General features: G+C 39.6%; 1 protein-coding gene across 2 annotated transcripts in view; it reads right to left on the reverse strand.

Annotated features, from left to right (window-relative positions):
- Positions 1-26,774, reverse strand: part of DPP4 (dipeptidyl peptidase 4) — an 84,123-nt gene that overhangs the window by 4,729 nt on the left and 52,620 nt on the right. For both annotated transcript variants that reach the window (XM_023516350.1, XM_023516351.1), the window contains exons 12-23: positions 25,787-25,831; positions 23,501-23,608; positions 23,163-23,230; positions 22,170-22,223; positions 21,705-21,826; positions 20,128-20,175; positions 19,783-19,881; positions 17,448-17,517; positions 14,830-15,024; positions 12,230-12,284; positions 11,540-11,639; positions 8,694-8,758 (exon numbers count right to left, since the gene is read on the reverse strand). In XM_023516350.1, coding sequence (XP_023372118.1) covers positions 8,694-8,758; positions 11,540-11,639; positions 12,230-12,284; positions 14,830-15,024; positions 17,448-17,517; positions 19,783-19,881; positions 20,128-20,175; positions 21,705-21,826; positions 22,170-22,223; positions 23,163-23,230; positions 23,501-23,608; positions 25,787-25,831 — 1,029 coding nt within the window. The remainder of the gene's footprint in view (positions 1-8,693; positions 8,759-11,539; positions 11,640-12,229; positions 12,285-14,829; positions 15,025-17,447; positions 17,518-19,782; positions 19,882-20,127; positions 20,176-21,704; positions 21,827-22,169; positions 22,224-23,162; positions 23,231-23,500; positions 23,609-25,786; positions 25,832-26,774) is intronic.

Consider the following 26,774-nt stretch of genomic DNA (forward strand, 5'->3'; position numbering starts at 1 on the left):
TCTGTCTCAAAAAAAAAAAAAAAAAAAAGAAGTAAGAAACAATGTACACAGGGCTCTTTGCTATCGATAGTTTTAGGCATCCACTGGGGGTCCTGGAACGTATCCCCTGTGGATAAGAGGGGGACAATGGTGATTCTCTTCCTCCCTCACAGAAATAGGAACTAGGAGACATGGCAGAGCATTTAATTTATTTAGTTAGTTAGTTAAATGTAGAGGGATGCTGATATGAGAATTCTGTTACACAGTGTTTCTGGGGCAAAAAGACATTATATCTACAATTTTCAGGACAGAGTCATCCAGAATGTTTCAGTTGACTGCATGTCCCAAGGTCACCCTGCCCTGATAAGCTTAGAGCAAGTGTTCTCCCACCCTGAGTAGGTTAGTTCCATTTCTGAATGAACTTTCAGAGTAAACGCTAAGCGCTTCTTTAAACATGTTCTTTTATTTTACTGTATTTTTGAAAAACTTTTTATCTGGTGAGATGTCTCAAATAAATACATCCATATATGAATCCATCCTGACATCACCATTTGTCTATCTATTCATTTTTCCCTAGTCGCTCAATATTTATTTGTTACATGCCCCACTAAACAATGTGATCCATAAGAAAATAAATTTTCTATATTGTTCATTATTCTTAGCATCTAACAGAGTGGTAAATATTTGCTAATTAAATGAGTAAACGAAAGAACTCATTAAGCACTTGTATTGTCCACTACATTTGGTCTGAGTTTTGCAGAGGCAAGTGTTATCAGCTGGGGCACACAGAATAAAATAGTCTCCTTCTGAAATTTGCTGAAATATATTTGCCCACCTTCAAGGAATACGCCATGCCATTAGTAATAACAGCTTATTTTCACTGAGCTTTTACTCTGTCACTGTGTCAAGCACCAGGAAAGACTTATAAGAGCACTGTTGTATCTGATTCTCACGACGTCCATGTAAAGCAGGTGTACACCAGCCCTGCTTCATAGATGGAGTCCTTGAGATCCAGAAGGTGAATAACCAGGTACAATAATACAACAAGTGTCAGAGCAGGACAAAATCTGACAGCTAAGCCCCTGTACTTCCTGTGTGGCACCACGTCTCTACTAAAATTCCAAGCTGCTTAGGATGTGGGCTTCCAGCAAAGGAAATAAAATGCTAATTAGCTGTCCTGGAATTCGGAGTACACCATGATACACGTAATAGGAATGTTTTGGTACTCTCCCGAGACCCCAGGTCTTCTTACCCCGAAATAAGAGAAAAAGAGATTTGTCTGCACAGCCCTGTGAGATTTGGGAAGTGTATTTTCTGACTGTACAAGTGATATACAGCCTAAAGTGGCAATAGAACGCTGAGTAATTTTCTGCCCTTCAGAGAGGAAAGGGTCAAAATCGATCTCCCCAAAAGACACTTTTGTGCAGCAAGCATTCAAAGCTGAAGCCAGGAGAGGCTGCGGCTTGAACACTGACGGAGACTATTACCATCCTCAATCACAGGCGCAGGTGCCCTGATTAGAGTCTTTTATGGTGAGCGTTTCTGCTAGCCACGCTCTCAGCCCGTGTGACTTCCTCCCTCCTTGTTTCTCCCCAAATTAAATTTAGCTCTTTGCTCATGGAAGATAGTCAACTTTAACACCCAGACCTGACCCAAATATACAACTGTGTCACCTCATCTCACCTCCAAAAGCCTCCTGGGCCTGCCTTGCTTGGCAGCTTGAAGAGCAAAAGCTGCTCCTACAACCTTCCGGAGCCATGAAGCTGAGAAATGTCATTGAAACACAGAGTAATAGTTAGGAGACATATAAATACGCAGGACAGTTAGCAAGGAATGTGATAACTACTGGAGTTTGGACCAAAACAGTTTCTGGCTGCCTTTTTTTTTTTTTTCTTAAATGGAGTGAATACAGGCTGAAAGAAGACAATTTTTATAAACAAGTAAAACCCTGAGCCTAAGATAAATGTTGTGATGTACACACTGTAGCTGTGATGAACTAGACATGGTGAGAAATGCAACATACTGAGAAAAAGACGAAAACTGTGATAAAAGTGTCATGATGCAAATTGTTTTACATTAACAATATTACACTACAAAGAAAGAAAGACAAATAGTTTAATGCAGCAAGAGAAAAATAAAACAAAAGCTTCCCCAGCAACTGGAAGATAAGTGTGCCATTGTAAATGCACACGTGCCCTGCTCGCTGGGAGAAGGCTCGGCAGGGACCTCTCTGTGCGAGGAGACAGGCAGCCGGAGGCACACACCCACTTGAAGGCTTTCAGGCTGCACAGAACGTTTTATTCCCCTAGAAAAACGCAGCGGTGTCACCTTGCCTCTAGAACCACTGATCATTCCCCACTAGATGTGCTTCCTGGCTTCACAAGGATGACTCTTTGCCATCCGCTGTATGGCATCCCTTAAGCTGTAAAGGTAACATACAAAGCCAGTGAAAGAAAGGCACACATTGATTTAAGGTATGATTAATGATTAGAAAAAAATTTAATTATGCTATTTTAACCCACCACGATAGGATAATCCCCCTTTGCCTATCCATGGAAACAGAAATAAAAAAGGAAATGGATGACTAAGTTAGAAGCTGAATAGTCTATCACCAACTACTAAAAAGGAAACTCAGAGTGATAAATGGGCAAGGATGCAATGGTGGTGCAGTTGGCACTCTCCTGAGGCTAGAAACTTCCGGAGAGCCCCGCTGCCAGCAACAGTCTGGCAAAGAGAAGTGGGAAGGATTGGTCCAGTGGCAGTGCCGATTCCACAGCATCTCTGTGAGGAGCTTTTCCTTCAATCCCCAAGAAGAACCATCTGTAGCTGCTCGTTGGATCATGCTGGTTCCTCAGTTACCTTCCAACAAATAAATCTTTGTATTTTTTAAATAAAAGAGAGAGCTGATAAGAGTAGGGTAGTACTATGAGAAACAGAAGGTGTAACAATTTTGAAGCTACCCCTCTCGCCACCTAGGAACCATGCGGACAAGTTGCTTCCTGAAGATAATAGTGATGGCAGCCTCCATGTTTTGCTTCAAAGCAGGCACAGGTGTCTCATGCAATCATTTCAGTAACCCTGGGAGGTGGATTTGATTGTCCCATTATCCAGATGAGGAGACTGAGGTTCAGAGAATAAGGAGCCTCCTCAAGCTCACGGTGATGGTAAATGATGGAAGTAGAATTCGAATACATGTCTGTTGAACTCCAAAGCAAATGTCCCCTTCTATCACATTCTACTGTCACTTGCTATCATCACCAAATATTCATCACCATCTCCAGGCTCTTACAGAAAAAGTGAGTAGCCACTGGGTCTAACAGCCAAAAACTCAGCGCCTCCATAAGATCTACCTTGCGTTTACCGGCTTGCTCTATGAATTCTCCTACTCGCAACCAAAGCTGCATAAATAATATTAAATCATGCCATTTCAGGAAACATCATTAATGCCACAACAGAGGCCACAGAAAATGTTTAAGAAAAAAAATGAATTCAAACCACTCTATCGGATGTTTTACTTGTTTACATCTATCAAACAACTGTCCCCAAGAGATGCCAAGGAAAGAGCTCCCATCAACCCCAGACAAGGGGCTCTACCTCAGGCCTCACCAAGCAACACTGGCTTCTTTAAAGATCACACAGCAGTCAACATTTTATCAGCACTCAACAAACAAGTTAAGGTTTGGCTTAAATCTGAAGGTCTCTCTCCCTTTGGCATATTCTGGGATAATAGAACAAATGTCAAATCAGTACAAGATGGCATATTTACAAAATTGCACCCTGTTTTGCATAACCTAACGATGCAGCAGTTCTTAAGGATTGAACATTTCAAATCTGCTAGCAGAAGACTGCCAAATCTATGACTGTTTCATACACTTGCCAAAAGCCTATCAAATTTTGAGCAAAATGCAAAATAAATCTCCTCTACAAGTTAAATCAGTCCCTTCTGTGTGTTCCAGGCTGCCCTCTTCTCTTGGCAACAAGGCCCAGGACTTGGGCCCCATTTCTCTTGCCCTGGGTCTCATACTTCTGTGTGTATTCATAATCCACTCCCTCCCCAGGCTTATGTCCTGCCTTATTGGCTGCCATTTGGCCTGCTCTTCCCACAGCCCTTCTTCTGTTATCCCCCCAGTTTATTGGGCCCGCTTCACACATCCTCAGAAAACCACTCTTCCTGCTACTCATTTGTCTCCTGTGCTGACCGGCCTCTTCCCCTCTGCGTCACCTGTGGAGAGCACCTGTGCTTTTCCTCTCCTCTTCCCAAACCTTCCCCTAATGATGTAGGTAAGTGCCCTCTCCTTTTCCTAACCCTCAGTGTCTATATGTTACATAACATTGCTGTGCCTCAGTTTCTGTGTCAGGAAAATGGAGATAGAATACTTCTCTCAGAGGATTGGAGGCAGAATAAACCTGATAACCTACGTGAAGAGCTTAGAATAATGTCTGGCCACAGAGGCACTAAGTAAATGGGTGAAAATGTGAATGAAATAATGAAATGGGATCCCCTCTGGTGGAGAGGAGTGGGAGGAAGTGGAAACCCCCACTTCTTGGACATTCCTCGTCCCTTCTCGACATGCTCCCAGGTTATAGAATTTCTGGGGCTTCACTGTCACAATGTGAAAACCACTGGTCTTTTTAATACATCCTGGCTGCTGTGTCTTATTCAGGTCCAATTTTGATTACCCATCCTCTTTTATTTCTCTCCAAAAATCCTGTTTTTGCACTGACATGGAACAGACTTCTGAACAATTAGAACTCTAGGCACCTAGAATGAGTGAATGGCCGTGTCCCTGATGCTAGTATTCTTTACAGATTTGACAAAAGGCCAATGATTGGGCATATGAGAGGTCACCCAGCAGCCAGGAGCCCGCTCCCCACAGTGTGGCTACAGTCGTCTGCTTATTGCTACTGCTTATAAGGGTTGTCTCCTTGGACGTCTCATTCCTTTGCTCAAATCTGTCACCATTTGTTCACTGGGAACTGAAACTCACAGCAGAGAAGATGTTTCCACAGAGCCACACTACTCATTAACTCAGATTTGTCACCTTTCCACTTTGGTGGCCCATTTAGAACTTCTGGGACCAGGTCCTTGGGATTTTAGGGAGGTGAACATCTTTCCTCTTAGAGTTCCTGATATCCCTTAAAAGTGCTCTCCTGCTTTGCTGCTTTCCAATGGATGGGTGATTATCTCCACGCAGAGTCATATGGAGTCACTGCTGTGACTCTGCAGTGGGTCTAAGCTTTTATCCCAGGGCCCCCAACCTGTATGCAAACTTTGAAAGAAGAAGAAAGGGCGCTTCCTTGGGTTGGCTGCAGCCCTGCAGGTGCACACCTTAGAGTACAGAGTGCGGACCAGCTTTCAGCAGGGTCTGAGCCGAACCACCGCACAGGGTGTCCCTGCCTCTTCCATTCGGGGCACAAATGGTTCCTCTCATGCTAAGCAGGACCTGTACTGCACAAGATGTGCTTCTCTTGACGATGTGGGTTTCTCTCCATTCTTTCAAATCCAGGTCATCAACCACCTAATACATTCTTTTCTCATTTGCGTTTTATTACACACTGTATTCTCTTCTAGAGGTTATAATTCCGGCCACTGTTGTATCAATTAATTCTTTAGCTCAAAAGCGTGGAAAAAACATCAAGGCACTTTGGGCACTTCTAATCCTCAGTGTACTGAAAAGAGTCACCGATTCAGGCTACGTATATGTAAATCATTTTTAAAATATTTCTTTCTGACCCACCGAAATGCACAGGGTGGTGAAAGCCTCTCAGGAATTGTCTCCTTTGTCTTTTCAAAAGGATGGGAGGGAGAGCAGGAGGGAGGGAGGGAGGAAGAGACTGAGAGAGAGGAAAAACAACCTGGGAAAGAGAAGTAAAAAGATGGGGTCCAGAGGGGCAGCTGGGGCCTTGGAGGAAAATAGAATCTTTGAATGTATTCTTGCCAGAGACAAAAGCACAGGCTCATTTAAAAAACAAAGGAGGGCAGCTTTATTCTAAAGCCTGCTGTGCACCAAAAATAGGCACTTAGATTCAGTTCTCCACACAGATTCAGTTCTCCACGTTTCAGAGGCAGCAACTTACCAAGGTGGAGACAATTCAGTAAAATGCCTTCGCCTCACTTTGATCCTGCCCACCTTAACTAGCACCCTCCCAAACAATTCCTCTGAGTAACACATTGGGAACCTTTAGCTCCCCAGTACTGGCAGTTTTAATGTGTCCATTGCCAGCAATGAATTTCGTGCCAAGAAAACCCGACTCCTGGCGTGGAAGGATTAAACAGTCCTCGGGTGCCATCTGTGCAGTGAAGTGAAAGAGTGACTTTGTGCACCCAGTGTGCCTGTGTTGCCATTGGCAGTAGGAAGTGACTTCTATTTACATGACTACCTCATGCAGCGGACACCTAAGGGGAGAGAGGAAAGTGGCCACCTCGGTGGTGGGGCAGAGTTGGAGAAGCGGGGATCTGTGTGGGAAAGCAGAGATGATGAGACAGTCTGGGCGAAGACACAGGTTGAAATGACAGATTAGATCAAATTACCCTATATGATTATACAGGGAGGACAAGTTAAGAAGAAATATCCTGTTGGCTTCTTTGGGGAAGCAGAGGTCAGCGTTTAGACTTGACCCTGTGCTTCTGAGGAAGTTCAAAAGACATTTTAGAACGGGCTTCCTTTTGACTCATCATCCACCATATTCCAGAGTCAGGGATTAGAATATCTGAGAATCCCCTTTGACAACCAAATTGAAGTGTTCTGTTGGGTTACTAACAAGAACATTCAAGCTGTAACATGAGAGCAACTCCTGTAACTACGTTTCCCTTCCAAAAGTTTTGAAGTTAAATTAAGAAAGGTTTTAGGTCTATACCGCAGATAAAGAAATCCAAGGAATAAAACGTTGAGGAAAGCCCTGTCTAGGCAAGAATACTATAGCGGGGAAGTCCAATGCAAGGTAACTATTAGTTCAAGATAGAATAAAACGAGGAACAAGAGACACACAGGGATAATATGGGTTTGAGGACAGGATGCTACTGCAGTGGGAGGGCTGGGCAGGTTCCTCCCAGGTAGAGTCGGAGGGGAAGTGACGCTCCAGGCAACAGAGGCCAAAGACACAACATGGAAGGCTGCAAGAACATTCAGAGAATGGTGAGCATTCCAGACAAACAGCCACTGTCAGATGGGTACTGAATGCCCGGCTGATGAGCGAGGACAGGACCTAACTGAGCACACAGGAAAGGACGGTGCAAGTGTGGTGGATGGAGGCTCGTCTCCTAGCTCCGTGCACAACAGACGGGACTGTGGGCAGACAAGCTACCGGGAGACAAACTGGGCTCTTGTTATAAAAGGAGATGGGTCGTGTGCAGTGGCAATGCAGTTATGAAAAGAACAAGGGTGTCTACAGCAGCTATGGGCCTTGGAGGAGAAAGTGGGAAGAATCAAGTCAGAATATCAGATGGAACTATCAGCAGAACTTGATCATGGACTGTTTTGTCGAGCAAGATAACTGTGTCTGCCTTTGCCTATTGTCACCCTTCTATCACGACTGAAAAACAGAACTGAAAACACACTTGCAGGCACTAACACAATCATCTTACCATCACAAGGCTACAGACGTATACACACACACACACCCCTTGCTAATTAAGCAAAAAGTAACAGGTAAAACTAGAAACTTAAAGAGTTTTACTGTGTTTTGATCAGACAGCTTCAGAATCCATAGTAATAACGATGGCATCTTACAAAAATGCACAAATGTTCCTTAGATCAATCTATGAATATGAAGTCATGACACAGATAAGAAGAAATTATGTTCTGAAATTATTCTTGCTGTTTTTCTTTCTTATTAATTCGCTGTCCTGGGAAAAATTTTGAAAAATCTTTCGGAGAATGTGAATGTCAGAGATGATTTACCTTGTCATCTTTATGTCGCAGGGTTTTTGTTTGTTTGCTTGTTTGTTTAACTAACATGACAAATAGAAATCAGGAAAGTTTGGGAAGGATCAAAGTGCTAGAATAGTCCCAGTACTTATGCCAGCACTTGTGGCTGCATCACTGTGGCACCAAAGAGAATCCTCTGGCTTTGCCATGGCCCCCATACTAGCACGTGGGGGCTGTCAATGATAGTTGCACCCACACCCTATTTTAAATACTATAGCCCATCTGGAGCAACCTGCCCACTGGTTCTCCATCAGGCAACCAGCCTGCTCGATGCTGTTCAGTAACTTGAGTTCAGGGCTTTTCAGGGAACTGCCCAACTAAACCTCCCCTTACCTATTTCATTCAAATCTCACATGAAAAAACTCTGCAAATTTGGCTATAGGTAAGAAAATCATAGGCTTGTATATAAATCTTGCTTATGATAATATCCTAAGAAATTTGAATATATAGCTAAAGGTTGACAGAGTCTTCTGGGCTCTAAAAGAATATGTTGAATTTGACGTTTTCTAAACCAAAATTTTTATAATTAAAGTAATTATCTGATGTTGCTTTGTATTTCCAAATGAATGCATATTGTGACCTATATAGCATACGATAAAGACTGTAATTATGCAGAATATAGTAGAGGAAGCTATTGGAGTATCTCTAAACCACCTGTGTTATTTCTTTTTAACAAGAATTTTGTTGGAAATAAAAAAATATATTTTCTTGAATAGATACACTTAAAAAGGTTCTTAATCCTTTTATAAATAGGTTATACCATGGGTATAGTTCCTCATCTCTTACCCTGTAATGGCCAAGGTTGTCTTCCGGCGTTGGGAGACCCATGTAACGTTCTGTATACACTGAATCTGTGATGGAAAAAAGAAAAAAGCTAATTCATACAATTGTCAACTTTTCCTCCTCTTGTTGAGCTACTTCGGATGTTTTTCATACGTTTTAACTTGTGTATAGAAATATGTTGTTACCCTTATAAGTATCTCTTATAGATCATTTTTATTTGGCTTGCTAATGTAGCCAGAGATGCTGATTCCCAGAATCCTCCTCAGACTCATCCCTTTCCATCCTCAGCCCTAAGCCCTGCCCCCTTAGCCCTCATGATGGAGGCAAAGGAAGATCAATTAGATGATCTAAAATCCAGCCAATAATCCACCTGCAGAAAAGTCAAATATGAAGTGCTAAAAGGTAAGGAGTCTTTACATTATTGTGTGACCTACTCAAAGAATTTTAATTAGGAAGTCACCTAATGCCTCAATTGTCTTAACTTTTTTTTTGTGGGGGGGATCATGACAGAGGTAGACGCCCTAGTATTTATAATAATCTATTTCCTTTTGGAAAGCCCTAATAATGTTCATTTACGTGTACTAGTTGCTTACTTAAGTCATAGTTTATTGTTTTGGCAGGTTGGGATTCACTATAATGAAAAGAAAGAATCCAGTTATCATTTATTTGCTGTATGTCCCCATATTGGCTCAGCCACTCCATCATAATGCAAGTTAAACATTTGTTTTCTCTCACTTTGCAGGGAGGCTTCATTTTTTGTGTTCTAACAGTTGAGCACTGTGGAACAGATTACATTAATATCGGTCTGTTGAAATGACATAAGCTCTTTATCTATAAATATGGTGGAAAAAAACAGGTTGCATAATTGGTTTGGTTATTTTAGATAGTTAAACATATTTTTACCCAATTAAAAAAATTAAATCAGACATTGTATATATATGCCCTAGATTATCAGTAAGAAAATTTATTGTGGCCAAATTCCAATATAACTTAAGAATTCTGACATAACTGTTTTGAAAGCTGCCCCCTTAAGTGACTGGATTACAGTAAATAAGTAAGAATATTACATTACCATTGTCCTCTATGGGTGAATGGTTTGAATTTCACTCATATTGTACAAGTGTTTCAACATTGATTTCATTAATTCTATAAACAAATATATTATCTAAATTCAATATCCTAATGCTTTTTGAATGACTAGTGTGAAAAATTTCAAACTACACTGAGGAATGTTATTCCACATGTATTCTTTATGCTATTTCTATGACAGTCAAAATATTTTCCTCCAAAATGAGTAACAGTGATATTTTATTCTTTTGATTAAAATGAATATAGACTATATGTAATTTTATATATTTAGAGGATACTAATATAAAAATCTAATATTTAAAGAATACTTAAAAATGTAAGATAAAATATATGATCTTCACAATATGCTCATACTGTTTAAACTTAAATATTATTATAGTAATTTATGTGGCTTATCAAAAATAAATGTTTGATGGGGGAGGGGAAATGGCGATTAAAAGCAAAGTAAATTTTTCCCCAAGTAGCTGCAGACTTCAATTTTGGTTGTCTTGGAACACAATGCCCCTTTCTTATTTATGCTAACCAGGTTTTACATGGATAAGAAGATCTAAAGTTTTGAAAAAAACATTTTTAAAAAATTATGTGCAAATTACACAATGCAGTTGTAAACTTTCAGAAATATGCCTTGAAATATCATTACGTGTCCCTTCTGTCCTGTCTTCGAGTGAAATTGTTCAAACTTACACATGTATAGGAACTGTAGAAAACTCCAGTGTATTAGGTTGATCAGTGCACATGTTTAATGAAGTTCTCTTCTTATCCTTATGCATATATTTTAATATTTTTAAACTCATAATGATTGTTTCTATTATTTTATTGACCACCAGAGGTCTCCAAAAACAAGGCATCCAACAAAATAATTAATATTAAACAGAAAAATATATGAAAACAAATCTATTGTGTATAGATCAAATTGTAACTCTGTCTTGTCTTTTTTTTTCTAGCAGATAACAATGATGAATTTTTTTAGATAGGCTTCTCTTGATTGGGAGACATGTTAAAAGAGGGTTTTGCACAGAATTGGTACTACCATCCATCATGCTATAGAACACTTCATGTGCTTATTCACCATCACTGAGTCTATTCCTTTTTTTTTTTTTTTGGTCACCCTTGGTAGACTACAGAGGACTTGAGATGAGACAGAAGAGGTGCAGGAAAACCATTCATCTCCTTTCCACCTCTGACTTCTTCTCGCCTACCTATGCATCCACTGCATTCCTTCCCCCTTTGGGATTGTAGTCTTAGGGGTCTTATATTCTCTCAACAGTGAATAGCATATTCTAGAATAGCTTTCACCTCCTTTCAGAGAGAGAGAGAGAGAAAAAAAAAAAAAAACCCTCGCAATTCCACTGTCCCTACTCTCCTCTTTCCACCCAAAGCCCTACTTATATCTGACATTTAACTAAAGGGAAAAGAAAAATACATTTCTTTTATTCTGCTAATATGGGAAGCCTTCAAATCAAAGTAAAGATAAGGAAGAATGTATCTGCAGAAATGCAGCATTGGGGCTGTTTTGAAATTTGGAAAACAGAATTTGTTGATAAGAAACTAAACATGTGATAAAATATAACACTGCCTAGCCTTGCACAATAGCAGAATAAATGAGATCGTCTTATTATAGGTATCCAAAAAGAACCTCTGAGATGAATCAGCCTATTATTCACTGTAGAAACACTGAAACTCAGAAAGGAATGGTTCTGTTACTAGCATTTTTAAGGTCAACGCTCTGTATCACTCCGTACCTGACAGCAATTACCTACCATAGTATTCCCACCGGGACACAGGCGCCACAGCTATTCCACACTTGAACACGCCACTTCCCGATCCCAGGACCATTGAGGTTACGTACCCTCCATATGACTAAGGAATGGAAACAGTTATTTTTATGGAGGTAAAAGAATAAGGACATATGGTAAGCGAGTCGCAGTTTCCACATTTCTCACATCTTTATATACTGTGCCTCTTTAGAGATAGAAAGCATGGTATAGGAGGCTTAAATTGGCCTTAATTGGACAGTATCTGAAGACTACACTTTCAGAGGCCCGATCCCTTTTCTCAGTAAAATGTAAGGGGGAAAACGTGGAAAACTTGCTGACCCTAGTGACTGGGTAGAACCAATTAAAGAAAAAAACAGAAAACAATAAACACAGAAATCCTTTCTGACTGACTCATGAGAACAAGTCTCCCCCCCCACCCTCTCTTTCCCACCTTCTCTCCTTCCCTCTTTCCTTCCTCCACTCTTGCTCTCCTTTTCTCCCCAACCTGCCTTATTATAATAAACAAAGGTTTAAGCTTGGCTCAGTGGACACCATGAAGGGTTATCACCCAGAGAACTAAGAGTTGATAGACATGATTTTCACCTCCAAATATGTCCATACAGAACATAAATTAACCTGCGGGGGTTAGAGTCACAAAGGGCTGCACACAGATTCATCAGGCAAACAACTCACCCAGCCCCAGATTGCAATCCGTTTGTCGTCCACAAATCCCATATTTGAAAATTGTCTAAAACACACCGAAGTCCACAAATCAGTATTGCACTGTATATAGAAAACTAAGATACATGTACTGCACAAATGCGAAGCCCAGCCTTTTGTTCTGTAGTTCATTCTGTTAGAAACTGACATGAATTACTGCCAGCCGTCAAATAAACACCTGAAATAAATATCTAACATTTTAACTTAAGATCTAGATGAAAAAGGTTTACTTTTGTCCATAATAATTGTGTGTGTGTGTGTCTGTCTGTGTGTGTATATACGATTCAAAGAAAACAAATGCTGGCAGTTTTTTTCACAGCTTTATATAAAAATTTGCAGCCCAGATGCACTTTTCTTTACATAATTGAATTCAAATCTCTCCAGATGTTCTTCAGTTGGAGAGAGTTTGCCCCTGCAATGGTGAAAGATAAGGGTATAAAGAATATCTGAGTAAGGCTTAGAAATGTCTCTGGGCCCCCTACCTGAGAACTTAAACACTACTCTCTAAACAAATCCCTTCTTATGTTGAGTGTTGATTAGTTAGCGCAGCACCACTAAACAGAAAGCAATCTTTTCTTGATGGATTAAGAAGTCTTTTTGTCACTAAACTGTGTTTAGAATTAGAATCCGGGTATAGAAATGAGAAAAATATTTTAGGTACTTATTTCTTAACTTAGCCTTACATCAAAAGGAATTTTTTTTTACTAAAAAAAAAAAAAAAAATCTAGCAAGTGAGACCCTTTGTGGGGGGTTAGGGAACTGTTGGGTTGACCTACATGTGACTTTGAGAGTCTTTGTGTTTTTGATTGATGATAGAGGCCTAGGCTGTTCTGAGTTAAAAGTACTAGAAAAAATTAAAAATACAGTAGTTTTCAACTCATTAGCGTTTCCATGTAAACTTTTTAAAATTGAAGAACACACACAAACAGAAATGCTCCTACAATTATTAGCGTACAACAATACAACAACAGTACAACTTCCACAAAGTGTGCATATCCTTCAAACAACAATCTTAATGGAATGTACAATCACGATCCTCCAGGCCATTTGCATCTTTGCAAAGGGACAAAACAAAATGTTTTCACTTATTCCCAATTTATGCCTGGTGTTGATGTTTATATAAAACACGAAGATGTCCACTTTCGGGTCTGGCTTCTTTCACTCAATAGCATGTTTGTAAGTTTCACCCAATTGCTGTGCCTAGTTCTTTTTAGGTTTGAAATAGTGTTCCATTGTATAATTACACTACATCTCATTACTTTTTAAATCAGGTATGTATATTGTGGGTACTCAATTCTGTAATTTTAGGGCTTTCTTCGGTCAGATTTGAGAGGCCTTGGAAACAATGCCCTTTCTCACAGAGGACAAGTCTGGATAGAGAAAAAATTTATTTTATTTTATTTGAGTTTATTGCTAGGAAAAATTTATTTTTTAAATATCAAATCTTCACTCTTGAACAAATTTATCCTCTGTCTAATCTAAATCTCTATCTTTTAATTGTTAAGGAAAATAGCTTAATCATTTACTTTGATATAGGAGAATTTCATCTACTCAAGGACAATTAACAAATTGCCTCCTCTTTAGATATCTCTCTCTCTTTTCTTTTTTTTTTTTTTTTGTATTTCTTTCTACTTAATAATTCATGGATCTTTCTGCTTTTTCTCATCTATGGCTTCACAACATTATTTTAAACCACCCCGCCCATCCCCACTATCATGGTTCTCCAGACATCTGTGAAGTTGGTTATAGAAACTCAAAGTTAAATTTCCCACTTACCAATTGAAATTAATAGAATGTAAGCTTCAGAATGAGACTGGATTCTAATTCTGATTCACTTTGGCAAATTACCTAAGAGCCTACATTTCCATACCTGAAATGTGGGGTAAGAACACCCACATCACAGGGTTTCAACAATACCTGGAGGCAAAACACTGCCCCCACTTCATGCACATCATAGGGTAACCTTTATTCACAATTAAACTCTCTCTTAAGCCAGAACACATCTTATCTATTTAAATCACATAAGTGGAGGGCCCTTATGAGATGTGATTCATACTTAACGAAGCCCTTATAAGTGAGACAATTTTCCCAAAATAGAAGAGTCACCCCCATCCGGGCTGTAGGAGTCACTGGAAGGACCCACAGCTGTCACCCCCTGCAATGTAAATGTACACTGAACTCCCCTGCTTATCCCTGACTATATAGGATGGCCTTGCTTGTTTTATCAGATGTTTATTCAGAGTACTTTTATCCCTCAGTTTGTCCATTTTTTTGATGAATTTCAAGGCTCTGTTCTTAGGAGATTGTAACACATACGCCAACTAACTTTATAGAGTCACATACACAGAGGAATTTAGGAAATGCACTTTTTTGAACTTCATATAAATCTATAATGTCATATATTTTTATCTAAACATAATATTTGCTCTAAAAACCTACCACAAATATGTGAGATTACAATTTCATCCCAGGACACTTTATATTCTTTTTTTATACTTTATGACTTTAAAATCTAAATTGAGAGGGAAAAAAAAGCATCAGATGACCTTTGAATTCATCTCCTAGTCACTCACCTGGCTGCTTCAATTTGATCTTCAACTTCAAATGTCCCCAGTCTTCTGTTGATTGCATGCATGATCTTATCTCCTTGGTAACCACTTCCTCTGCCGTCAAAGCTAGCTACTATAATGTTTTCTGTGCTTGCAAGGTAAGTAGCCCAGTTGAGCCTGAAGATAGCGTCTGCTTTTTGACTACAGGGGCCTGCATATCTATGAAGAAAATCCCAAACTGTTAGCTTTTATGGTTTTCTTGAATCAAAGGAAGAGAAGAGTGCTTGCCTTTTTCTTCCCTGAGGACAAGAAGTGTGCATCTTTCCTGATCGTGAGCCTGAAATTGTGCCAGCCACTGCCGTATACAGAGATGGGTCCTTAATACAACCACAGTGGCTGGCTGTTTTCTTCAGAGATGTGCATGAGTTTTATCCTTGAAGATTTGCTATCAGATGTAGACTTCACGGGCCAACGTTTTATAGTATTATGTACTCTTGGAAATCTAAGAAAGAATTTTTCTAATAGTTGGGATAGGGTAGTTGTGTTGTGAAAAAATAAGGACGATGACAATAAATGCAGCTTTGAATGTATCTTTCCTTCTCTGCTTGCCAACACTCTAGACTACAAGTTTATTTCCTAGGTCATAACCCTTTTAAGGACTTTACTGCATCATGTGCTTTGTGTGCCCCATAGGACCTAGTACAGTGTTGCTTACACTGAGACTCCGTAAGTCACTGTGGAATGGACCAAAGTCTGAGTGAACCCTATTGCTTAAAACATCAAAGGTGAAAGAAATAGGTTGTGTTGGAAAATAGATACGTTGCTTGGCATTCTACTTTACTAACAAGTTTAACTGCCTTGTATCTGCCTTCTTCACAGTTTACACTCTACGCATAGCTGTGTGTGCAATCTCCATCAAGCCCTTTCATTTCTGTTTGTTATTGAAGAAAAGCACCTTATAGCTCATTGCATTTCATTTATTTTTTTTCATTGTCTTTCATTTAAATATGTTACCTTTGTATGAGCCTCAGGACTTTTGGCATAGACCTTCTCCGATAACTCTTCCCTCCCCAGCCTATCTCTCTGAGTCATTCGCTCACTGTTCCCCACATAATCGGATACGTCCTGATGGCGTGCCTTTGCTAATGTTTTCCTCCTCCTTCTTAGGGCACTCCAAAGAACTTTAGTTCTAAAGAAACTATTATAATGTTTTAATTTTAAACTAAATATTGTAACATTCTAACTGAAGCAGGAGAATGGGTTCATGCATTTTAGGGGCACGTAAACATTTTTTTTTTCAATATGTGAAATGCCTTTGCCCTTTCAGTGATGTTTAATTTGGTAGATTAAGAACTTGTCTTACTATTAGGTATGACCTAACTCCAAGATTAAACAAGATTTTTTACAAATAAAAAACAAAGATTTAGACATTGAAAAAGAGAGAGAGAAATTACTAAACAGGTGCTCAATTTACCCCCCTTTTTTTTTAACCTGTCCTGATGAAGAAGGGAAAGTATAATTAATACTTACTGGGGAGTCAAAGAAGGTAAAAATATCACTCTTTTCTAAAGCATGATTTTTTAGTATTAGAGCTAAAGCCTGAAACAAATTAGTGTCACTAATGAATTTGACTGTATTGAGTCAAAATTAGGCTTAATGAAATCAAATATCACATCTACAAGTTTAAAATATGTCTTTCCCTTTCTTTGTGATTTTTGTTTCATTTTCATGGAACTTTGAATATACTGGAACAAAATTGTGTCTGACACTAATGTCTGTGCCCATTCTCACCTCCTTTTCTTTTTGCTAGTAGTAACAGAAAAATTATGTTCCTGAGCTTCAGTTTCTCTTCCATGTAATGGACCAATAGAAGTCACCACGTGGGTTTGTTGTGTGAAAAAAAATAAGGCAAATTATGCTAAGCACCTGGCACATGGCAGGCACCCAGCCCATCAGTTGCTTTGTTTTGTTTTTAATAAAGGAACTGATGCAAGCTAGAACAGGAGAATACAACACTGTGGTATTATGGGTAAGACCAGGGTAATTTTAGAAAGATTAAAGTACAGTGCATTCCTAATAATTATCAAAAATATTTTACAAAGTTGCCATATTTATCATTCCCATGAGTTTACGTTTGCTGTTCAAAGGCTTGTGAATTCAGAACTTTCTCTAAGACTAAGTTTGGATTATAATGAACGCTCTCCTCTATCATGTCTCCTGTTCACCAAAAAGGGGAAAAGGAAATACCAGGCAACAATATTCCAGGAACTAAAGGAAGAGAAACTTGAAACAAGCAATGGTAGGTGGAGGTAGGGAACAATGGCAACTGTTAAAATATCCACCTCTTGCTTGTTAATATGTCCAGGAGGTGAGTTAAGGATGAAAATGGGGATTCTGAAATTCCCTTGGAGTTCAAAGAAACAAACAAAGTCCATATGCCATAAGGACAGAAGAGGAGCACCTACATACTCTATTAAGATGTGAAAAAACACAGATTGGGATTTAGGATTACAAAATGGGAAGAGGAAGTAGTAGTGATTCAGGAAGAGAGGATGCATTTTTGGCTCTATTTTTCAATAAGCTGCAATGGTCAGAAAATATGATTGACCCTTCAAAATTGCTCCCTCAACTTGAATACTTACACATCCAAAAGTAGAGGATATTTCTTAGACTTATCAAAGTGGGGAGGCAAGATCATCTGATACCAAAATTCTAAACAAACAGAAAAATTAATTAGTGAGTTAAGAACAATTATTAGCACAAGATTTTGTTCCTTATCTCCATCAGCCGATAAGCCATGTCTAGAGTTTAACAACATGTTAAATTAGAATAGAAAAAAAAAAATGAACTGCTTAGATTCAGCATATTTTTAAAATATAAAAATATTTTTCTTTCCGGTTGAAATACTAGTTAATGCTAAAACAATGAAGTTATTTCTAATGATGTCTCTATTAAATACATTGGTGTCTTGTACAAAAAAAAAGTGCATCTTAGAATTTCTAATGTTTTGTTTTTATGATTCTGTTCTTTGGCATCTGATCCACTTATCTAGTTTGTTTATGGCTTATGTTCTAAGTTTTCCTCCAAAATGTTTTCCTCTTCTTGAATTTCCTTGAAGCTGTTTAGGATTTAGTTGGCCCCAACTCTATTTTAAAATTCTGATTTAATAACATTTTTGTAATTCTTATTGCCATCCCAGACCGCAAAGCTGAGTTCCCATTTTCAGCTCTGTTTCACAGAATGAAATCGGGTTTATATGGAGCAAACTGTTGCGTACACTCTCTGTGATCTTCCACGGATCTGTTTAACTCTCCACGTTTGATTTAACATCAGTTTAATAAAATTTGTCTCTAAATAATGAGTCAGTTTCCTTTGCTGCTAAATTAAAGATGAGTTATACTAATAAATCTTAAAAAATGATTTCCCACATTGTAATAAGATTATTTCCAACTACAGTAGATTTAAACTATAAGGGGAAAAAACCTTTTCTCCAGAGCTATTTCTTACTAGATTTTAATCTTCCTTCTTATTTTCTGTTTGTTACAATTCTTTTACTTAAAGAGAAAAGAAAGGTTTAGGAGTAAAATACATAGACAGATTTCTCTTCAATTTATATTTTGCTGATTATTTTTATGCCTTCTGATTAAATGTGCTTATAAGAACAAACATTTGTCTCTATTACAATTTTAATAGAATGTCAAAATATCAGTTGGCCATGATATTTTTAATGAACCTGCCTAGCCCAGCTTTTGATTTCTGCTTTATTTGACTCGGCACTAGTTGATCAGAAGGCATTTAATTCCACTGTTTTGAAGATGTTCACTGTTTTCTTTGGAGTTTCTTGCTACTCTCATAGCCTCACCTTCCTTTCTCCCTCCCCCCGACCCCCTTCATTGCCTCCTTTCTGCAGTTTGAATGATCATAACCAATGGGACATCCGTTCCGCCCTCTAGCAAGTTATCCATCTCATTCTGTGGCTTGCCTGACCCTGAAGCCTTCAGAGCTCCTCACTATTCACCAACTGACATAGATGCCACGTCTCAGTATTCTGGGCTCTGTACCATGCTTTCAATGTTCACTCTGGAAAACTCTAAGCTCTTGCCAATCAACAGTGGCTCAAGGGCCAGCAGCACTGTCACCACCTAGAAGGTCACTACAAACTTGGAATCCAGGACCCACCCTGACCTGGTGGGTCAGAACGTGTTAACAAGGTCCTAGGTGACTCACGTGCACGTTCTGTTTGAGTGGCACTGCGGTTCCTCACAAGGACCTTACTTTTCCAGTGCTTTTCCTGACATTTAAAATTAGATGCATTGAATATTTTCTAGTCTCCTAAATAAAAAAAAAAATCTAAAATAAATAAATCCTAATGGATTCTCCCTTCCCCCATAAGCTGTTACCCCTTGGTGGAAAAAAGAAAGGAGATTTTTTTAGTTGACAAAACTCATTGTTCTTAGTGGTCTCTGTATCTAGTCCATGATTAGACTACCAGGCCAGGGACCAGGCTAACTATGGGAGGAGAGGAGGGTTAGGAAAAATCCAAGTTTTCTCTCCAGAAACTGACAGTAATGTATGGCAAACGTTAATTTTTTTAATACAATCACCTCAGATAATTTTGATCTTTGGGGGTAAAAGGAAAAAAAAATATTAGGATATCATTAAGTTAAATACACAATTAATACTTGCTAGTAAAATAACAGAGTTAATAATGAGAAAAAACTGAACAAGCAATAGTGAATTTTCTTCAAATACCTTTCCTCTTGACAGAATACATTTTACATGGGATGGTGCTGTATTTTAAGACAAAGGAATGTAAGACTAGTAGTTCTTGTGACAGAATATTTCATAGAAAAGTAGCCTTCTAAATTAGATTTATATATAATACAAAATGCCTATTTTCAGATTAAATTATCATATATAGTTATATTTTATTAGTGTTTGCATGAAAAGTGCTGTTCTAAGAGGAATTTAACTTACTTGTTCCATTTAAAATAATAAAGTCCAGTTTTTTTGAGGGCATCTGAATATTCTGCAGCATTTTATCCAAAGCTGAATTGTCTTCCAGGACTCTTAGTTCTAAACAAATACAGGAGACAGCAGTAATTCATTACAATGTGATGAATTTGGATTCTGCAATGCAATAATGAGCAAACACAAAATTCACTGATGGGACTATACATATACTTCAGGAGCTAAGCCTTGTATTTGAGACACTGTCAAGACGTTCTGAAACCCAGGGAAATCGCACGGTGCTAAGGACTTGTTGATCTATTTACATGCACCTTCCTAAAAGCAAATAAAGGGTAAAATATGAGAAAATACCTTTATCATTTGAACTGCTATGCAGAGTATAGAGGGGCAGTCCAGGGCCTGTTAACATAAACAGGAAAAAATATGCTTTAGACAATATTTTTTAAAAAACAATATATATATATATGTTTGCAAAAATATCATCTGTTATGATGTAACTTTGATAAAATGCATAGTTCATATCATTATAGATAAGAACCTTAAGACATTTTAGCTGTTTTGGATTTTTTTTTCCTTAAAATAATTACGTGTAAGATAAGAGTGTAAGAAGTATTACTGGAAAAGCACCGGGCTTAGTAGAACGAAGTGGAGAATGAACCTCTGCCTTGCTAGGCGCCTTGGGCACTTCTCGTCTCTGGTGAACTACAGCTGCCATCCTTCCCCCTCTCTAAATCTGCGATCCCCAGATGACCGACCACACAGGCCCTCGGGCCCTGCCCTCCGCGGAGGGGGAGCCCTGGAGCCAGCCTGGGGCGGGGCGGGTTTCCCTGCCGCTCCCGCTCCCTCCGGAGTCCCTGAGCCAGGCGCACATCTGCACGGTGCCTGACTTGGATGAGCGTTCCTTTCTGGCATGCAAAGTGTTTTTCTCACAAGCCCATATCGTCACTATTTATCCCAACTGTGGTAGTTGCAGAGTGGAAGGTAATGTATAGAAAAGCTATTTTGTGAGCAATTTAATTTTGATCCTTTTGGATGGTAATATTAATTTTTACACTCGATTGGAACCACAGTGCAGGCACTCTACAGACCTGGGTTTGAATCCTGGCTTACTTGCTGTAAGACTTAGGACAACATATCGAGGCTTCAATTTCCTCACATAAAAAAATGAGGATAATAATATCTACTTTATAGAGCTTCCTTAAAGATTAAACAAGATCGTGAATATAAAGCTCTTTGCACATGCTTAAAAAACAATGACTAAAAACAGCCATCGTAATAAAGAAGGCAGATCCAGATAACTGGTTTGAAAACCTGCTTTTTTTCTTTTGCTACTGGCAGTTCTTTTTAGAATATCCAGAGTCTTTCTCTCATTTTGAGAAGTAACTCAGCACAGTGTTTCAAGGGGAAGGCAGGGAGGCAGAGCCCTGTGTTGGAATCTTCCCGCACCCTTAACTAGCTGTGCCACCTGCATAAGTCACTTTGCCTCTCCTTGTCCAGGTTTCTTCATTTCTAATACATAATAGGAACAGAAAATAGAGCAGTGAGCACGTGGGTGACAGGCACTAGCCACATACATTGTCTCATTTAAAGGGGCAAGCACATAAAATAATAATTTAAAACTCCATAATATGTGTGTATTTAAGGATGAAATGCTTCTGTTATGCATAAGCTCTGTTATACGCAGGTATGTGTGTATGTGTGCGCGCGTGAGTGTGCATGTGTGTGCAGTCTTAAGTACGCTATGCAAGGCTATCTTTTAGGAGGGGAAGAAAAGGTAGTTTAAACTCACCGCTTAAATATGAGCATAAAGAAGGGGATTTAGGTGATTTCGAGAGCTCCTTAAGTTCAAAAGGAAAGGAGGGGGCTACTTTAGATAGACCCTCGAGTCACAGGGATGACTGCCTCCCTCCCAGGCAGCTAAGACTCACCCGAACACCTCAGCTGGTAATACTTCGCCTCCTTGCTAAAGGACACAGAATAGTACTGACACCTTTCCGGATCCAGCTCACAACTAAGGCACGTCACTTTCGTGTAGTCATTCAGTTGGATTCTGTAAAACCAACAGAGGAAATTAAGTGCTGGATGAAAGGGTACATGAAAAGAAGGAACTGAATAATGTCATATTCTCGTCAAAGACAGCAGAATGCCAAAGCCGTCCTCAAAATGCTTTCTTTTAATGTGAAATAAATAAGTGAATCTCCAAAACCCCATTGCCCGGAAATATCACAAAACCTCTAAACAAGCCATTCTCTTTTGTGGGCATGCAGATTGATTTATGAAGGATTAAAAGTGCTCAAGAGCAATTCCAGTTTATTATTAGTTAGGACAAGGAAAAAGGGAAACTATTTTATCAGCTAAAAAGACTTATGTCAACAGTGCGACAGAACTCTTACTTATAAAGATTCCTTCCTCCTGGCATTCCTTTATATTCATTACTAATGTAGTATCTAGGAAGAAAACAAACGAAATATATATTATGTATTTTTTCTTTAAAAAGTCAGATACCTGCCACTGAATTCCACCACGGAGCCCAGAGTGCACATAGTACAGGGTCCTCTGTCACTGCTCCCCTGCCCCTCACCCCCCCCCCAGAAGCCATCTTTCTCCATCATCTCTATGTAGAAGAGATTTTCTATACAGAGGTCATACATTTTCAGACTAAAATATATGAAACCAGAGAGTTCCTGCTTAATTAAAGTGACAAGTCAAAACTCAAAAGAACCTTTTGTATGAAAAATATAACTGGACAACTAGCCTGCAATTAAGATCTCATTTATCAATCCGGTTTCCCGTATTTTCTGTCTTGTAACATAAGCTACCAGATGGCATGAGGCCCATCTTTCTGAGAGCGGCAGAGCCACTTCTAAAGAGGGTCTTCCAAAACTACTTTGGGCAGTGGCAAAATTCTTCTGTGGTGAGACCAATACAGGATCATAAAAATGTCTCAGATTCTAAACAAAACTAACACTGTAACTTATATGGCAGTTGACAGCCTCTTCAAAGCTTTCCATTTTCCAAAGAGTGAGGCTGAGACCCGGACAGATAAATAGCCTTTCCAAGCCTTTCAAAAAATCCGTGCCAGCTGAAATTTTACAAAATGCCCGATTGCTAGTTCAGTGTTCCACGACATTCAAGTAAAAGAGGCTTCAGTTCTTGTAATGTAAAGCAGGTAAGAGCAAGAGGTACTGCTGCTTGGTGGCATGGTATCAAATCTGCTAAGCATATGTGAAAATCATTAAGGCTTCCGTATGTTAAAAAGAAAAAAGTATTGAACACATTCCAAAGACACTACTCTTTATTTGCAGGAGATTTTTCCCTACTTCTGGGCAGAGAGGGCATGATTATGACAAGCAGGTTTATATCCCTTTGATTATTAACGTACTCACAGATAATCGCTGGTGAGAGCTTCTATCCCAATGACTTCCCAAGCTCCTTTTGTAATAAATGTGCATTTCTGACGGGGTTTTTAAAAGAGGACTTATTAGACTTTTCTTCTAATCAAAGTTAAGTGGAACATAAAATCTCTTAGATCAGAAATTCCAATGCTCTCAGGTCTCCCCAGCCCATTCCACCTTACCACGTACACCACTAAGGAATCTGAATTAGTCTCATTGTTTGCCACAACAATCAACTTTACCATATGATTTCCACTTCCAGTTAGTTTCAAAAAAAAAAAAAAAAAAAAAGAAGGTCAACCTGAAATAAATTATGTAAAAATACTCACATCACTGTCTATTGGGAAATGGCAAATGTGTTTGTAACCCTCTTCATTGCTGGTGATCTTGTAGAAGCTGTTGCCATCAGAGGTAAAATGAGGTTCTGAAGGCCTAAACTAGGAAATAACAGATGACAAAGAAGCATTTAATGCACATTAGTCTCATCTCCATACCAAGTTTAGTATTAGAAAGTCCTCCCCAACACCTTTGCTCAAAAATCCATGATGCACTTACTTGCTAATGAAACTAGAACATTTGAAAAAGAAAATTCTCTTTCCATAAAATGTGGACAAAAAGACCAGTCTCATAGCTAAAATTTGCAAAGAGTAAATGAGAGAATGCACATAAAGAGGCTTATAGAGAGAACACTCAATAAATAGATGTGGTTACTGTTATTTGGGGGCACGTTCTCCCTGTGGGGCATGACTGTGACTTCTGGCTGTAAGTTCCTGGAAGATAACATTAACCTTTCAGTTTCAAGAAGTATATTTCCAGGCGGCGCCTGTGGCTCAAAGGAGTAGGGTGCTGGCCCCATATGCCGGAGGTGGTGGGTTCAAACCCAGCCCTGGCCAAAACTGCAAAACAAAAGTACATTTCCTCAATGTCTCAGATGTGCTTTCTTGACACAGACACTATTTTTCACTGTCTCAGCTTGGAGGTGGTTTGTAATTTGGGGTTCATTTTTCTTCCCCGGTTTTTAGGACTATTTCTCCTTGAAAGGCAGACTTAGTATTTAACCATTTCGGGACTAGATACCATAAGAGCTATCTGCTATGTATTTCATACAAAAATATTTACGGAATTGCTTTTATTATAAGCCTGTTCATTTGGTTAAGCGTGGTCAATCACTTACAAAAAAACATTTGTATAGAAATATAGAACCAGATTCCCATTTTTTTACAGTTCAATAAAAGGGAGTAGTCAGTACCTAACGCAGTTTCAGTAGATGGGAGTCTACCCCTGCCTGAAAGGAGTATGTTGCTTTATGATTTCGATTTCCTCGTTACATTTGAGAGCAGGTAGGAGATGGTCTTTTAAAATTGTTGGTACACTTCACCCTCGATGTTTCCTCTCTCATCAGCTCCCATTTTGGGAAAGAAGAAAAATGCTCCCCTCTTCTATTTAGTGATTTGAAGCGAATTCATTTATGGAGCAAGCTGAGGCGTGCGGTACACTTGGTGTTCTCATTACAGAGCTCCGAAACACATTCCCCTCTCTAGACCTGTGTTCACAGCCTTATCTTTTTAATACATTTCCCTGTTTCCCCTGGATGGAGTTGTGCCTAGTAGAAATGTGTGAAAAGTGGCATCTGTCTGGTTAAATACAGAGAGGAAAAAACATATTTTTTTCAAAGAGTCGTGAGGAAGTGTAGCATGTCTCTTGCCATGGAGGAAACCACTTTTCATGTTGGCAAACCTCTCCCCTCTGCCCAATCAATGCCTGAAGAAAAAGGACGTGTGAAGGCTGCCGGAGCTCCGAGCCCAGCTGGACGGGTCGTCTTCCAGGACGGGGGGCCCTCTGCGACCCAAGACATGTGAAATCTGTACAGTTTTTGAGCCACTTTGTTTCCCTCGTAAAAGAGGCTTAATAGAAGTGGTCATAAAAGTAGGTGAGATTTATTCCTCCCCTTGTACGCGAGCTGTCACGATGGCTGGAGTTCCTTCATCAACTCGCCGCATGCCGCAGTCTGGTAGCAGTGCGGTGATTCTCTGCATTATGCACTTAACGCAGTAGGACTGAGAAACAGAAGTCTCCGGGATCACCATGCTTTCTCGGACGGAGTTCTGCATCTGGGTGCCTAATAAAGTGTGAGCCCACATGAGGACGATTTCCTCCTAAGACAGGTACACAGCAGGTACTGTGTAGATGCTGCTGAGTCTCAACAGGTTATAGTCACCTCTCTGTAGGCATTTGTGCAAGCTGGGGGCAGAAACTGTCTTTTCTGCCTTTAAAGACGAGGTCAACAAGCACATTCAATATCTTGGCCAACATTCAGCCCTATTTGCTTTTTGATTTGCTGGGTGCTACATCTTGCCTGGAGCGTGTGTTTTCTTTGGTCTGGTCTGGTCTTGATTTTTCACATATTCCCTAACTTTTTCCAACTGGGTAAGTTATATGTTCTCTGTAAAAAAGATATCTCTACAGGGAGTCTTTAAATAGTTTGAGAAAGAGGTCAATTAATATTGCTATTAATAACGAATCACATAGAGCCCCAGCTTGCAGAAGCTACATATTAAGTAGCTAAGTAGCTTGACCCATTGTCCGTGAGATTCCGTAAGTTGCGTATCTCTTACCCTTCCAACCCAGCCGGTCTCACTCCTTTCAATGTGCTGCCGTGCCTAGGAAGGGAAAAATTCAATGACAGCATTTCAAACAGAAGTAGACGATGAAATTGACTCTTTAGCCATAATTTCTGGTAATATGAACAAAATTGTACTTGTAATAAAATATTTGGAAACCATCCACCCCTGTATGTTTTCATGTTGATATTATTTTTCATGAAATTACATTAGATCATTTACCTCACTTGCTTAGAGCTCTGTCCCAGGCCCATATCCACAGGCTGCCCAGAAAGCTCCTCTGATGTTTTAACAAGCATAGAACTGAACAGAACTGCGTTCTCTTTGCTCAGCACCACCAGCCTGTTCCACTCCTGCATTCTTCTTCTCGTTAGTGGCTCCTGTTCACCCAGGCCAGAGACCTGGGCTTCATTCTAGACTCCTGCACTTTCCCAGGCCCCTCTCTCAGCCTGCATTGCCCAATCATCTCACTTCTGTCCCTCTCTGCCACCACCTCCTTTGTTCATGTCCTTGCACGTTTCCTGCTGTGCCATCTCCTTGTTGGAGATCTGCCACTCTTCTCTCAACCCCAAGAAGGGACTTAGCTTCTGCTCAGTCCCCAGCTGACCTCATGTGGCAACGGACAGTTTTCCATGTATCTGGTTAGGATACTCTCTCCTACTTAAAACTTTCTTACAGAGTAAGCCCATACTCCTGGAATGGCACCTGGGCCTCAAGCTTACATCTCCCAACTGTGCTGCCCTCAATTCATAGTGCCTGCAAGCCCCAAGCCCTTCCTATCAGTTGCCCTTGCACAGCCCTCTACTCAGGGGGGCGTCTAGCCCTTGCTGCCCAGCACCCGTGACTTATCCCAGACTGCCCTATAGCTCTCCATGTCCTCTCCTTGTTCTATTCTCCAGGACTCCAGTAGAGGGATTGTCTGCTTCTGCCCTTCACTCCCTTGATTAAACCCTTCTAGGGCACAGCCCCGACATTACAGAGA

Source organism: Otolemur garnettii, unplaced genomic scaffold (genome assembly GCF_000181295.1).
Source record: "Otolemur garnettii isolate 467f Iridium unplaced genomic scaffold, OtoGar3 scaffold00090, whole genome shotgun sequence".
NCBI classification, from domain to species: domain Eukaryota; kingdom Metazoa; phylum Chordata; class Mammalia; order Primates; family Galagidae; genus Otolemur; species Otolemur garnettii.